A 14,608-nucleotide genomic window follows, 5' to 3' on the forward strand; every position below is an offset into this window, starting at 1 on the left:
CATTTAAGTTCATTTTTTTCCTCAATGTACACACAGCACCCCATATTGACAGAAAAACACAGAATTGTTGACATTTTTGCAGATTTATTAAAAAAGAAAAACTGAAATATCACATGGTCCTAAGTATTCAGACCCTTTGCTCAGTATTTAGTAGAAGCAACCTTTTGATCTAATACAGCCATGAGTCTTTTTGGGAAAGATGCAACAAGTCACACCTGGATTTGGGGATCCTCTGCCATTCCTCCTTGCAGATCCTCTCCAATTCTGTCAGGTTGGATGGTAAACGTTGGTGGACAGCCATTTTTAGGTCTCTTCAGAGATGCTCAATTGGGTTTAAGTCAGGGCTCTGGATGGACCATTCGAGAACAGTCACGGAGTTGTTGTGAAGCCACTCCTTCGTTATTTTAGCTGTGTGCTTAGGGTCATTGTCTTGTTGGAAGGTAAACCTTCGGCACAGTCTGAGGTCCTGAGCACTCTGGTGAAGGTTTTCGTCCAGGATATCCCTGTACTTGGCCGCATTCATCTTTCCCTCGATTGCAACCAGTCGTCCTGTCCCTGCAGCTGAAAAACACCCCCACAGCATGATGCTGCCACCACCATGCTTCACTATTGGGACTGTATTGGACAGGTGATGAGCAGTGCCTGGTTTTCCACACATACCGCTTAGAATTAAGGCCAAAAGTTCTATCTTGGTCTCATCAGACCAGAGAATCTTATTCAGGTGTTTTTAGCAAACTCCATGCGGGCTTTCATGTGTCTTGCACTGAGGAGAGGCTTCCGTCGGGCCACTCTGCCATAAAGCCCCGACTGGTGGAGGGCTGCAGTGATGGTTGACTTTCTACAACTTCTCCCATCTCCCGACTGCATCTCTGGAGCTCAGCCACAGTGATCTTTGGGTTCTTCTTTACCTCTCTCACCAAGGCTCTTCTCCCCCGATAGCTCAGTTTGGCCGGACGGCCAGCACTAGGAAGGGTTCTGGTCGTCCCAAACGTCTTCCATTTAAGGATTATGGAGGCCACTGTGCTCTTAGGAACCTTAAGTGCAGCAGAAATTTTTTTGTAACCTTGGCCAGATCTGTGCCTTGCCACAATTCTGTCTCTGAGCTCTTCAGGCAGTTCCTTTGACCTCATGATTCTCATTTGCTCTGACATACACTGTGAGCTGCAAGGTCTTATATAGACAGGTGTGTGGCTTTCCTAATCAAGTCCAATCAGTATAATCAAACACAGCTGGACTCAAATGAAGGTGTAGAACCATCTCAAGGATGATCAGAAGAAATGGACAGCACCTGAGTTAAATATATGAGTGTCACAGCAAAGGGTCTGAATACTTAGGACCATGTGATATTTCAGTTTTTCTTTTTTAATAAATCTGCAAAAATGTCAATAATTCTGTGTTTTTCTGTCAATATGGGGTGCTGTGTGTACATTAATAATAATATAATGCAATATAACAAAGAGTGAAAAATTTAAGGGGGTCTGAATACTTTCCGTACCCACTGTACTTTGAGGTAGGGCTGGGCGATAAAACGATAACTATAATTATAGTGATCTAATTTTCCTCAATAAAACAAGTTCGATAAATATTCAATTTAATGTTTATGCGGCAAAAGCGGAACAAAACAGCACTACTCAAGAACCGTGCCACACGGACCACATCCGCTCGGTTCAAACAGCGGCGCAGCGCAGGGCGAGCTGACTAGAGCGGATGTGTTTAATCGCCGATCACGCAACCACTAAACAGCGCTGTGAGATCCAATGAGAAGTGCTTGAATTCAGCGAAGAACAAAAATGACTGGTATAAACTAGTATCAGTCAATATAAGTCAACTGATATAAACTAGTTTAAATCCAGATAAAACAGCGCTGACAAACAGCAGAAAAACACTGTGTGCAACAATACAGTCAGAAGGCTTTTCAATCTACAAATGGCCATCGTTTACCAGGGATTTACTGTAGTAACACTAACTGCACCATGGTATTGTGGCAGAAATGTGGGGTATTTATATCAAAATTTATTATATTAATGTAGACGTGTATTAAATGTATTAAAGGAGTAATGGAATGTAATTACAGTAGGCCTATAATTGTGATTAAGCTATAGGCTAGCGTTTGTGCATTTATAATAAATGTATTTAGACTACTGTTTTTCATATAAATAGGCTACCTATAAGCCATATAGTTGCATTTTTACCACAGTATTGAGGTGCTATATGTGTGGTTTTAACTCTGGTTATCATGATGTAAATGTATGCTACTATGGAAGAACAATGGTTAATTTTAATAAAACTCAAACTGTCAGAAAAATGTAATTTCACCATATAAAAAACATTTTACAGATGTTACTGATTCTGATAATGAACCAAACCACTACTGCCAACTCAATGTCAAATGTGCATTTCTAAGAGACAAAAAATGTATATTAATATTGCACATACATATATACAAACACATATACATATATATATATATACATACATATATATATATATGGGTGTTTATAAATATAATATGGGGGGGTTGTGGGGGGGAGCTCAGATTACCATGTGTGTACATAGGGGGGGCCCATGAAAAAAAGGTTGGGAACCACTCAGGCAACACCTGTGAATCATTATGACGTCTTCACAAATCACAGAGAACAGACAATGCCTTCAGCAATGTGCCCTCAGGACACGTGAATATAATCTCTGTCTGAATAGGATGATCTAGTGTGGTAGTGAAGACAGATGCAGCTATGGCTCAAATCAAACAAAACGGGAAAACAGGAGATCAAGAAATATTCTGGGTTCAACTTCATTGGGACTCCTAGTGTAAAGAGGTTTCTAATTTTTTACAAACCTTGGAGCAAGTCGAAACTATTTTTATGAACAGAGCGATACTATTTCAACGTTTCAAGATGTGATAAATTAGCTCACTCAACCAATACACCACACACAATACCACTATGTTTAAAAAAGGAAAAAAGATAAATATGTTGTGGACAGAGACATCATAAACTAGACATTATATTCCGATTTCAAACTGTGAAGCTGAAGCTGACTTTATTGGGATCAGGATTGGGACATTCCTTTAATACCAAACTATTACTGGCACGTGCATATGTTCACCACAAACCCTCCAATAAGTGAATGTGAAGGTTATGAAGGTTACACGTCATTCTACAAACCTTCTGAAGAGCGGTTGTGCTGACGTGCAGTTTCTTCATTGGTCCCGGTTCGACCGGGCCGCTAACCAGAGTGTCACTTTGATTACCACGTAATTGTCTGTGCTGAAATATCAGAGGGTCCTCTTCCTCTTCTGCCAAAGTATAGCCCTGAGAGAGACATGCACAGGTTAGCAAAGACAACACACATAAATCTACATTTGTGCTCACCTTGAAAAAGCATTCAGGCACCAGAAAAAGATGGCTCCAAACTATGCCAATACTTTTCAGAGATAGAGTACATAAATAAGGCTTCAAACTCTTAAAATATGAAGTCTTTTTTTGTGTTTTTCTTTTTTTTTTTTAAACAAAAAGTCTTTCATGTGTGTTCATGTCCTTTAGTGTAGACCACTAAAAGAGGGTTGCTAGTAAGATGACTGCAAATTTAGCCTGAATTAAGTAGTTAGTATCATCAACTTTGGGACCAAATGTTAGTTAAACATGCTTCCAATGAATTAAATTATATTTTTTTTAAATGATTTTGGTAACAGGGTTAAAGGGTTGAACACGTTAAAAGGCATAAAATACAGTTTAACAGCGCTGCCCTGGGATAAAGGGTTTTATTGGCAAAAAGGGGGCACAAATACGTATATTTCTAAATAAAACATTTCCTCTTGAAAGAGGGGCAAGAAACTTTTTTTTTTTACACCAGAATTATGTGCAGGTAATTCTATGCGAGTATGAAATGTTATGCATGTCAAAAACAAAGACAAGATTAGTTTTGGATGCCAAGAGGCCATGTGTTGAAACAGGAAGTCTGGGTTCACTAGCAAAGAATGAGTGGTGGTTCACACAAGGGGCCAAGTGCAGGAAACGGAGGCAGGCTTCTCCACCAGAACACAAGAGGCATTTGTTTCAGACCAACTCGAACAGGACTGAATTGTCATCAGAGACCTAGTCTATGTGGAAAAAAATATGATTTTGCACAAAAAAATTATGCATGCAGGCGTGGAGAGGGCGGGATGCTGACCTTGACGATTCGACAGATGAGAACATCGTAGCGCTGGTGATTGATGCGGTGTTTCAACATCACTTTGTTCACCATAGGGATGAAGATCTGGTACTGTGAAAGAGAAATAAGCAGACATATTCTTTTACATATGAATACTAATTTTCACTACACAGCCAAAATCTATTATGTATGGAAGTTCTCAAATTTACTTCTCAAATAAGGAAACACTGCTTCATGTGTTTTTGTTTTTTTTTGGTAACAAAATCAAACAGAAAAAGTCAGACACAACATTTAAGTCAGTACTCCGTACTAATATTGTAGACAGATTAGTATCATTACTTCTTTTTATTTCAATATCAAACTTGGTGCAAGTTCTTCTGACATTCGCTAGATGAGGAGCAAAGCAAGCTTACTGGAATGATTATTTTAATTCCATATGGTATTATACAACGCTTTTGAATGTTGGGAGTGAATGTGTGCACATGTGTGTCCATGTGACTAAACCCCATCAACTAGTAAGTACACAAATAAAGTGTTGCTCCTCTAAACACAGGAAACTGAAGATTGTGGCCTGCAGTGATCAAAGGAATCAGAACTTGCGTCTGGTGCTCATGATGGCCACATGTTGAGTGGTAATTCTAAGAGGGTTTTAGAAGGAATGGTAAAAGCAATGACCTCATCCTTCTCTCTGATCGGAAGCCTATTTGTGCATTAGAGAGACACTAGGAAATTATTAGACGGTTACTACAGAACATAAGTTCATGACATAAAATTATGGAAATTATGGCAAAAAAGAGTTTAATAGTTTTTTTTTTTTTTGATGAAAAAATAAATAAAGCTTTTAAAAAAAGTTATTTATGTATTTGAGCTTGTACCTTTTTGCCAAGCTGAAAAACCAGTGAGGACAGTGTGTCCATTGATGTGTTCCGCAGCTCTGGAGTAACATCGAGTGCGCGCACAATGGGGTGAATAATTCTTGAGGCATAATCCGTGAAGTCCAAAGACTCAGTCAGGCGATCTAAAGTCTCCAAGGCAACCCTAAACACCAAAAATAAAACAATTAAATGTGAATAAAAATGTATTGGTGACAGACTAATAGTATTAGCCAGTTCTAACAGAACTTAGAAAAAGTTTTATGAGATTAATAGTACACTTTTACTCAGAACTCACTTCAAACCATCATCGAGTGTTTGTAATAAATTCCTTTTGCGATCACATGTGAAATTTGGACGTTTACTGTTGTTAAAATATGCTATTTATAGCCTTTTATATCGCTGCACAAATTAGCATTTCAGATGTACACATTAATCTAAAAAAAAAAAAATCACATACAGACCATATCCTATCGTAATCGTGTGTTTATTATATTATATAATCTATAGTGGCTGTTGTCATGTTTTTCTGCTGTGTAAAAGCTCTGGCTGAAACTCACGTTGTTTGTGATGTTACCGCCTCTCCGTTCTTAAATTGCCAGGGATACATTCCAAGTATAATACACATTAGTAAAAGGATCTTTTTGATTTTTATTTGTCTATATACACTTTGGGTGGCCGCGGTACATTAAAAAAGTAGCCCAAAACGGCTCTGTAATTTTTCCCGCTACCAATTCCCAAATCTATGAAACTGCATTCATAATGGGGTTCAGCTTGACTAGACTCCACCAGGCCTGATTACTGCCAGCCCTGTTCATTATCTCCAATTTGAAAAAAACTCGGCACAGTAGCAAACCTTCCGAGAAGTGGCTGACCTTCCAAAATTCCTCCAAGAGCACAGCGACGACTCATCCAGGAAGTCACAAAAGACCCAAGGACAACATGGAAAGAACTGCATGCCTCTCTTGCATCAATAAAAGTCCCTGTCCAAACACTGGCCAAAAATGGCATCCCTGGAAGACCGGTGAGGCGAAAACCACTGCTAACCCAGAAGAACATTAAGGCTCATCTGAATTTTGCCAAAACATACCTTGATGACCTCAAACGTTTTGGGAGAATGTTGTGTGAGCTACTGAATTGAAAGGGGAGCTCTTTGGAAAGCGAGTCCCATTACATCTGGGTTGAACCAAACATGAATTCCACAAAAATAATATAAATTCTCAATGCTCAAGCGTGGTGGTGGCAGTGTGCTAATCTGGGGATGCTTTGCTGATTTAGGGCCTGGGTAATGTGCAATTATTGAGGAAAATTCTGCTCACTATCAGAAAATCCTAAAAGAGAATGTCTTCGATGTCTAAGTTGAAGCTCAAGCACACCTGGATTATGCAGCAAGACAAAGATTCAAAGCATAGGAGTAAGTCCACCTCTGAATGGCTCAAGCAAAAAAGTTAAATTCGTGACTTGAACCCAATTGTGATGCTATAGCAGGACCTTAAACAGGCAGTTCATGCTCAAAATCGCTCCAATATGGCAGAACTAAAGCAGTTCTGTAAAGAAGAGTGGGACAAAACTCCACCACAGTGTTGTGAAAGACTGATCTGAAGTGTTTGATTGCAGTTAATTGCTACTAAAGGTGGCACAACAAGACAATCAGATTTAAAGTTTAAGGAGGTAATTCGTTTTTTTCACATGGGTGATAGGTGTTGGCTGACTTTTATTTGCTTCAATTAAAATTAAAATTAAAAACAAAACAACAACTATATGGGTTTACTCATGTTGCCGTTGTATTTTGTATTTCATTGTAAAGATCTAAAGCTATTTAATATAAAATATACAGAAAAACAGAAGAAATTAGGTTAGGGTCAAATACATTTTCACAGCACTATAAATATGTAGACTTTTTTACAGAAAGCCGTTTCATTCAGGTGTGGCTCAGTCCTTTCTGATAAGGAACAGTCATTTTTTACCATCCAATCAATTCCTTTAGAAATAAAATCAAGCTCTTTCTGAATTAAATACATTCCTTTTTACTTGCAAACATGTCATATTACAGCAATAAAATAGGTTGCGAGTGGTGATTCATGTTGACTTCAAGAAAAAGCTATATAATCAAAAATACTCTTTTATAAGAAGTATAGAGTATTAAGTAAATGCTGTCATCCACCCAGCATTTACATATTTCAGCTATACACATAACATTTATAACATTTGTTTTAGAGGAAATGTATTTCTTATGGAGCTTGATCAGAGCAGAAGATTTTCATACTGACTTGCGGGCCGGCAGGGGGACATCAGGGGCATCGAACAGTTTCACTACAGGTGGCAGCAGTAGGTGGAGGTAGTCATCCAGGTTAGCTCCAAACAGCTGGATGGCCATGAGCAGCTAGGAGACACAAGGAAGAAGTTTGCCAGAAAACTGTGAAACTGGTGCATCAAGAAAAAACAGTATATCTCTGTCAAAGCCTGTTAAATGACCCGGAGCTATAGCTTAGCACTTGGAACACAGTGACCCGTATACATTATAGACAATTTATTAAAAAAAAAAAAAAAATTATTGAAAAAAATATCACATTTTAAGAGTTATGCACATACTGTAGCAATGAACACATTAATCATAAATATGACCCTGGACCACAAAACCAGTCATAAGGGTCAATTTTTCAAAATTGAGATTAATACATCGTCTGAAAGCTGAATAAATAAGCTTTCCATTGATGTATGGTTTGTTAGGATAATAGGACAATATTTGGCCGAGATACAACTATTTGAAAATCTGGAATCTGAGGGTGCAAAAAAATCTAAATATTGTGAAAATCACCTTTAAAGTTGTCCAAATGAAGTCCTTAGCAATGTATATTACTAAAAAATTAAGTTAAGTTTTGATATATTTATCAAAACTTCTTTGCCTCATTTTATTATTAAAATTAAACAAAAATCAAGCTTCTCTCATTTTAGCTGAAGATAAGTGTTTGTCTTATATTTCTTTGGCTATAATCCAACTTAGAAATGAGGAATACAACAAAAGCTAAAAGAAAAGCTTGACAGCATTAGAAACAAACAAATAAAAATATTAATAACAATAATAATAATTCAGTGAGTGAGGTTTAGGGGAGGGCCAGTCACAGATATCACACAAGCAAGACATAATAAGCTTAGATAATTTTCTCCTTTGCAGTAAATTTGTAAAGTGACTGGAACGCTACAATGCAATAAATAAATAAATACAACAACTTACTTCAACAGAACTAAAACAGACTTCATTTATGCAAAAATTAATTATCATTATTTTTATATTAGTATGAAATGCAACTCAAGAATACTTTTCCAAACGCAATCAATAAAACAAAGTTGCAAAAAGTTTAAAAACTTTTTAGAGAGATATTGCTACGGGGTGGCCATCTTTTAAATAAACATATTTGTTTTAGATGATCTGGGGAAACACAGTCAAAATCTAGACAGAGCAGCTCATGTAAACGACTGAGCTTTTGTTTTCTTATCTGTTCCACAACAATTGGCAGGCAGTTTAAGAGCTCCTTCAGGGTGACCTCAGTGCTCCCAGTGACGCAGACGGTGGTTATGGGCTCTCCAGGCGCACAGACAGAGAGAGAGGACTCATGTGGATGTAGGGCTGAATTACATGAGTGGGATATGTGGGTTTGGCCAGTAGCTACACACATCTGTCAGGGGCTAAAGACTGGCAGAGAAGACGTCTAATGATTGAGGAGCTCTGGGAAGACTTTCTTTTGAAGTGTGAAGGGGGATTTTCACAGGTCACAGTCTGGCCAGGAACACACATTTATATATGTAATTTGCTGCAAATTAGCTTGATTTATTATACATTTAGGCATTCTGTGCATAAACTGAATGATAAACTGTTGTCCAGGGCAACCGATTTTCTATACTCATATAGTATAATTTAACTCTCTATGCATCCAATTCACATTAACGGACCACCACAGATAGATTATATTTATTTTTTACACAAATTGCAAAACTTCAGAGGATTTAACAGCTGGATTTGTTCATGTTTGCAAGGTTTGTAATTAAATATTTATTAGATATTGAAACACTTATTTAAATTAAACAAATTCATATGTACAGAATGAATGTCTATGAAAAAGATTTTGCCTTTCTATTACTAATAACAAAAAGAAAAACACTATATATTTTTTTTATATTATTTTTAGTTTGTGAATATTCACTAGTCTGTGAATGCAAAAAATAATATATGATAAAATAGTTCTGAAATACAGATCATCAGACAGAAGGGAACAGTACGTTCAGGGAGGGTATGTTGGTCGTCAGAGGAGTGCTGGTCGTTAGAGGGTAAGAAGGTTTTATATGAGTTGAGATCATCTGACACCTGAAGGTGAACTCAGCACATATTGAAATAATGTGAAACAGGTGTCACAGACTGCAGACATGAGATTCTTTCACACACTGAATTTGGTAAATTACCGTAAAGTGTCCAGATCGACTTTTCCGGGAAAAACACAAATGTGCTATTCAACAGCGTTTTATCTTTTTGCAGATAATTAGTGTTTTATCAATACATAATTATCTTTAAACAGCGAGTCTCTATCAGCGGCACACGCAGCCTTTCTGTCAGAGCCGTTTTAACTAAACTATAGGCTTCTATATCTTACGAGTTTTTAAAGCCCTTCATATAAAGTTTGTCACGTGTTTAGAACCAATTGTATTATGCACTTTCTCCGCAGCAGCTCAGTCTGTGTCCTCCACTGTATTTTCGTATCGCTTATAAAGAATATATCGATATATCGTACAAACTCGATATACCGCCCAGCCCAAATCCACATGTGGAAAACGCAACTGAAAATACAATTTGCAATTCCTTTTGAAAATTGCCCTGAATATTCTTCCATAATCACAATGAGAGACGCCGTTGTTGGACGGCTGAATGCAATGCTGTCAGACTACCTCATGATTTAAACATTGTTGGTGGTTCATGCTGGCTGTTGAATTTGTGCAGTCTGCAGCGAGTCTGATTTTTCAGTAACCCTAGTTAGAAGTGCTAATTTAACACTCATATCCAAGCGTGCCTATACCTTGATAGTGACGCTACGTCCAGGGCTGTTGTCGTGCATGAAGACTCGCAGCATATGTGGGATGAGCTGTGGCAGATAGAGTTTGAATTCTCCGCCTAGAGCCACTACAATCTGCTCAATCAGCAAAATAATGGTGTTCTGCATGGGGTTATTTGGAGTCCAGTATTCCTGCAGAAGAGAAAACACAATATCCCAGTGTTCCCTAGATGACCAAGATCCAATCCAATTTTTTTATACTGATTTTTTTTGTTGTATTTTTAATTTAAAAAATACTGTTTATACAAACAAATAAAACACTCAAACTCTGTTATACATGCTTTCTAGCACAACTACTCATTACAAACATTATGCACATTAAATAAAATAATACAAATTAAAATAAATAAATGACCAAATAATAGTAACAAATAATTGAATAAATATTTTAGCATTATGGCACCGCAAGTTCGATGGTGGTGCTGAAGAGCAGCGAAAAAAATCTTGAATTGGGAGTAGTGATGATGCAAGTGGAAAGAGTGAATTAAGCACCTTCATAAAGCAGCCAATATTCTGTACTGGTTGAGTACTAAGAGAGCCACAAAAGGACAAAGTGTCAAAAACACTAGGACCTGCCAGCAGTTTTATATGGACTTTGAGGTACCCATTTCAGGCTGCAGGGTGACAGCAGGGATTAAAACAAAAGAAACAAGTCTTTGTCTAGTCCACTCAATGGGACTAACATCCCCTGACTTTTAGCAGAAAAAAAAAAAAAAAAATTGCACAGAAAAGACAAGAACATTTTTAACAAGCATTTTTAAGTGTATCAAGTGCACATTTTTTTCTTTGTGGCCTAATACTTTGTTTCAGTTGAGAATCAGGAAGATGTCTGAACAGGTCTCTTACCCGGATCAGTGTGAAGATATCATCCATGTATGGCCGGATGTGGATCTTGACAAAGCACACAACCATACCCATCTGCTGGAAAAGAAACTAAAGAAAAAAAGAGATGAAAATAAGAGAAAGATGCATAGAAAAATAGATGACAGGAGAGGTACAACGAAAAAAAATCAGATGGCTGTACATGAAACTTGATTTGTTAAAGAAATTTTAAGTTAAAAAAATATTCCAGGTATAGAACTTAAATTTATTTTAATTTAAAATTCTATAACTTTAGAAAATTAAATTTAATTCAAATGATCAAAGAATAAATACAAATTTCAGAATGGTAGCTAAAATGATGAATCAAATGTTAAATTAAATTTTATTTACCCATTTGAGAAATAAAATTAAATACAATGTTTGTGATATTTCATTTATCAATCCAAGTGTTCAAATGATTAACTGTTTAAAACAAATCACAAATCAATTGCTGAAACAGACAATGTAATTGTTAAATTAAATTCAAATGAGGCATCAATCAAATCGGTAGAATCTGTAAGGTGGGGGGCACAGGGACCAAAGTGGGTGGACCAGGGCCCCTTGGGGCGCCGACAATGAGCAAGTGCAATGGATTTTCAATGTTATTTATTTGTCCCAAGTAGGGCTGCACGATAAATCGCATGTTGACTGTATGCTTTTGAGAAAGCTTGTGAAACCCAGCTCATAAGAGTCATTTGTGTGTGAACTGGACAATGCTAGATGCACTGTATTTTTGATTATTTTTGATGACTGTGGTTGATTTTGGGGAATGTTAAAAGTGATAATGCACTAATAGCTGCACAAAGCATCATGGTATGCAGTTAAAACACATGACAGTAGATACTGACTACTGAAGCAGCAAAGCAAGTGGGTAAACTATTGATCCTCAGAAGTTATATACAACCAGCCCATGTTTGATCGTGTGATTTGTCTATTGCAATGTCAATTTCAGCATTTGATTTATCATTTGAGAACTGATTAACAGTTTAATTGACAGGTTTATACTGAATTGATAATGAAAATGAAAAAGCAAACTAATTTGATAGTAAAGTTTCACAAGATAAACATTTGTAGTTGTTTTGACAAAGCCTTGTATAAAATTTTAAATAGTTTTAAGATTGAAAACAGAAAGTCAGAGAAAGACCAATAAAAATGCAACTATGTTGTAAGGCATTGCTAGTAGAATTGTGGTAGCTTGTTTTTAACAAGTTAATCAGGTTGCTGCTGTTTTAGCATTTACATAAGCATGATGATAGTCATGAATAAGTTTAAATGGCAATCTTTGCCAAGTCATCATAATATTTAAATTAATTTTTGTTACGAGTTCTGCTTATCCAAATGAAGAAATGAAATTGCATTTAAGCATTTAATTTATTTGAGAAGCTAGAAGTATTTCATTTACAATTGATAATTTTTAAAGGAGGGACAAGTCAAACAACGTTTTTTTTTGTAATTTACACTATGCCAAAAATTCAGTTGACTCAGAAGTATTCAGGTTTATTAGATGTTAGCTATGGAAACCTGGTCGAACCTTACGGATTTATTCTCACTGAGACAATACACCTCATAAATGGAAAAACAGGTTGTGTGTTGAAATGCATTGGCAAAGCATCAACAAGTGTTTGTGCACTCTGGCTTTCATCTGATTTATGTTTTAACATTCTATTTAAAATAATTTTTAAAGAAAGTACCACCTCATTTCTGTGATAGCAGCGTACCTCTCTGATGCTGGCATCACACACTCTGATGACGTTGAGAAAGGTGGGCATAACTTGAGGCAGGAACTGCACACATTTCAGTCCGAGTGATTTGAAAATGAAGGTGACAGCCTGCACCACCATGGTGTGATGATTGGACAGCGAGGGGTCACGCAGGATGCGCATCAGAGTCACTATGGCAACTGCCGGGTAAAACTCGTCTAGTGGCAGATTGCCCATGTTGACCAGCATCTCACTGGTACTGTAGTCAGCTGAAATGTAAAATGTAACAGAAGTCATTATATTTTGCAGAAAGAATATTAAAGGGATAGTTCACCCAAAAATGAAAATTCTGTCATTAATTACTCACCCTCATGTCGTTCTAAACCCGTAATACCTCCATTAATCTTCAGAGCACAAATTAAGATAATTTTGATGCATTCTGAGAACATAGACAGCAATCTAATTAACATGATCAAGGTCCAGAAACGTAGCAAGGAGATCAGTAAAATAATCAGCTGCGTCACGCGGATACGCTGTTTACGTCGTTTACACTTTGATCTGAACGAAAACCACGTATCCGCGTGGCGCAGCTGACACAGAACAGCATACGCCGTTTACATTCAGTAGATACTCTCCAAAATGACGCTAGGGTGACGTGGAGGAGACGAATTGTAGAATAAAGTTGTTATTTTTGTTTTCTTTGCGTACAAAAAGGGTTACACTTTATTTTGATAGTCCACTTTAGACATTCTACTAACTATGAGTAACTTTGTAACTACATGTCAACTAATTCTCATTAATTTGCAACTACATGTCTACTAACTCTCAGTAGGGTAGGTTTAGGGTTAGTAGAATAAGTTGACATATACTTGCAAAGATTCTCATAGTCAGTATGTTGTATGTTGTGGACCCATAAAAATAAAGTGTTAGCAGATATTAAGCAGACAGTCTACTAAATGCTCTAATGACTGCTAGTTGACATGTAGTTGCAAAGTTACTTACTCTTAGTAGAATGTCTAAAGTGGACTATCGAAATAAAGTGTTACCATAAAAAGTAATCTCGAAGCTTCGTAAAATTACAGTTGAACCCCTGATGTCACATGGGCTATTTTACCGATCTCCTTGATCAGTAAACATGGACATTGATCGTGTTAATTACATTGCTGTCTATGGGAGGGTCAGAGAGCTCACGGCATGCATCAAAAATATCTTAATTTGTGTTCTGAAGATGAATGAAGGTCTTACGGGTTTGGAACGACATGAGGGTGAGTAATTAATGACAATTTTCATTTTTGGGTGAACTATCCCTTTAAGCCTTCCACGTGGGTGGTCAGAGTTTGTTGTTTGCTTACCTTACGCTTGAAATACAACTGTGAAATTAGTAAAGTAATTACCATACACAAAAAGGTACAACAGGTACATTTAATATCTTTAAGGTACTAAAATTCACCCTTCAGAGGTAAATAAGGTACGAATGTGTATTTTTTGAAAGGGTACTGCCCCATGTTCCCAACACCTTTTAAAAAGTAATTTAAGGAAGCAAAAAACATGAAGATATCAGAGGAGTTAGTAAATTGTAGGATTTACAACAGCACACTATGTGACACAGGAGGCAGCGCAGCCTGCTACTGACCGCTTCCTACAGTCATAAAACTCTACCACACATACCTCAGTGAAAAACAAACTATATCTGTGTGTGAGTGTGTGTATCTGAATGACGTAATGCAGTCATCTGTTTCCCATCCACAGCAGGCCATGCCCTAAAATATATGTGCCATTTGATGTGGGGTTAACAGGCGATCTGGAATTGTTTGTCTGCGCTTAAGGGTTTCAAGTCCTTTCATTTGGTTTACAGTGGCAGACAGCGGGGTGTCTAAGGACCTGTTTCCACCTGGTATTCATATGAATTGTTGGAGATCTG

At 37.1% G+C, this 14,608-nt stretch overlaps 1 protein-coding gene across 3 annotated transcripts in view; it reads right to left on the reverse strand.

Annotated features, from left to right (window-relative positions):
- The window catches only part of mtor (mechanistic target of rapamycin kinase), a 141,827-nt gene that overhangs the window by 104,629 nt on the left and 22,590 nt on the right, over positions 1-14,608 (reverse strand). For all 3 annotated transcript variants that reach the window (XM_058783740.1, XM_058783743.1, XM_058783741.1), the window contains exons 19-25: positions 12,706-12,956; positions 10,973-11,059; positions 10,091-10,258; positions 7,295-7,407; positions 5,028-5,190; positions 4,171-4,263; positions 3,165-3,311 (exon numbers count right to left, since the gene is read on the reverse strand). In XM_058783740.1, the coding sequence (XP_058639723.1) occupies positions 3,165-3,311; positions 4,171-4,263; positions 5,028-5,190; positions 7,295-7,407; positions 10,091-10,258; positions 10,973-11,059; positions 12,706-12,956 (1,022 nt within the window). The remainder of the gene's footprint in view (positions 1-3,164; positions 3,312-4,170; positions 4,264-5,027; positions 5,191-7,294; positions 7,408-10,090; positions 10,259-10,972; positions 11,060-12,705; positions 12,957-14,608) is intronic.

This window comes from Onychostoma macrolepis, chromosome 08 (assembly GCF_012432095.1).
Source record: "Onychostoma macrolepis isolate SWU-2019 chromosome 08, ASM1243209v1, whole genome shotgun sequence".
In the NCBI taxonomy this organism is placed as follows: domain Eukaryota; kingdom Metazoa; phylum Chordata; class Actinopteri; order Cypriniformes; family Cyprinidae; genus Onychostoma; species Onychostoma macrolepis.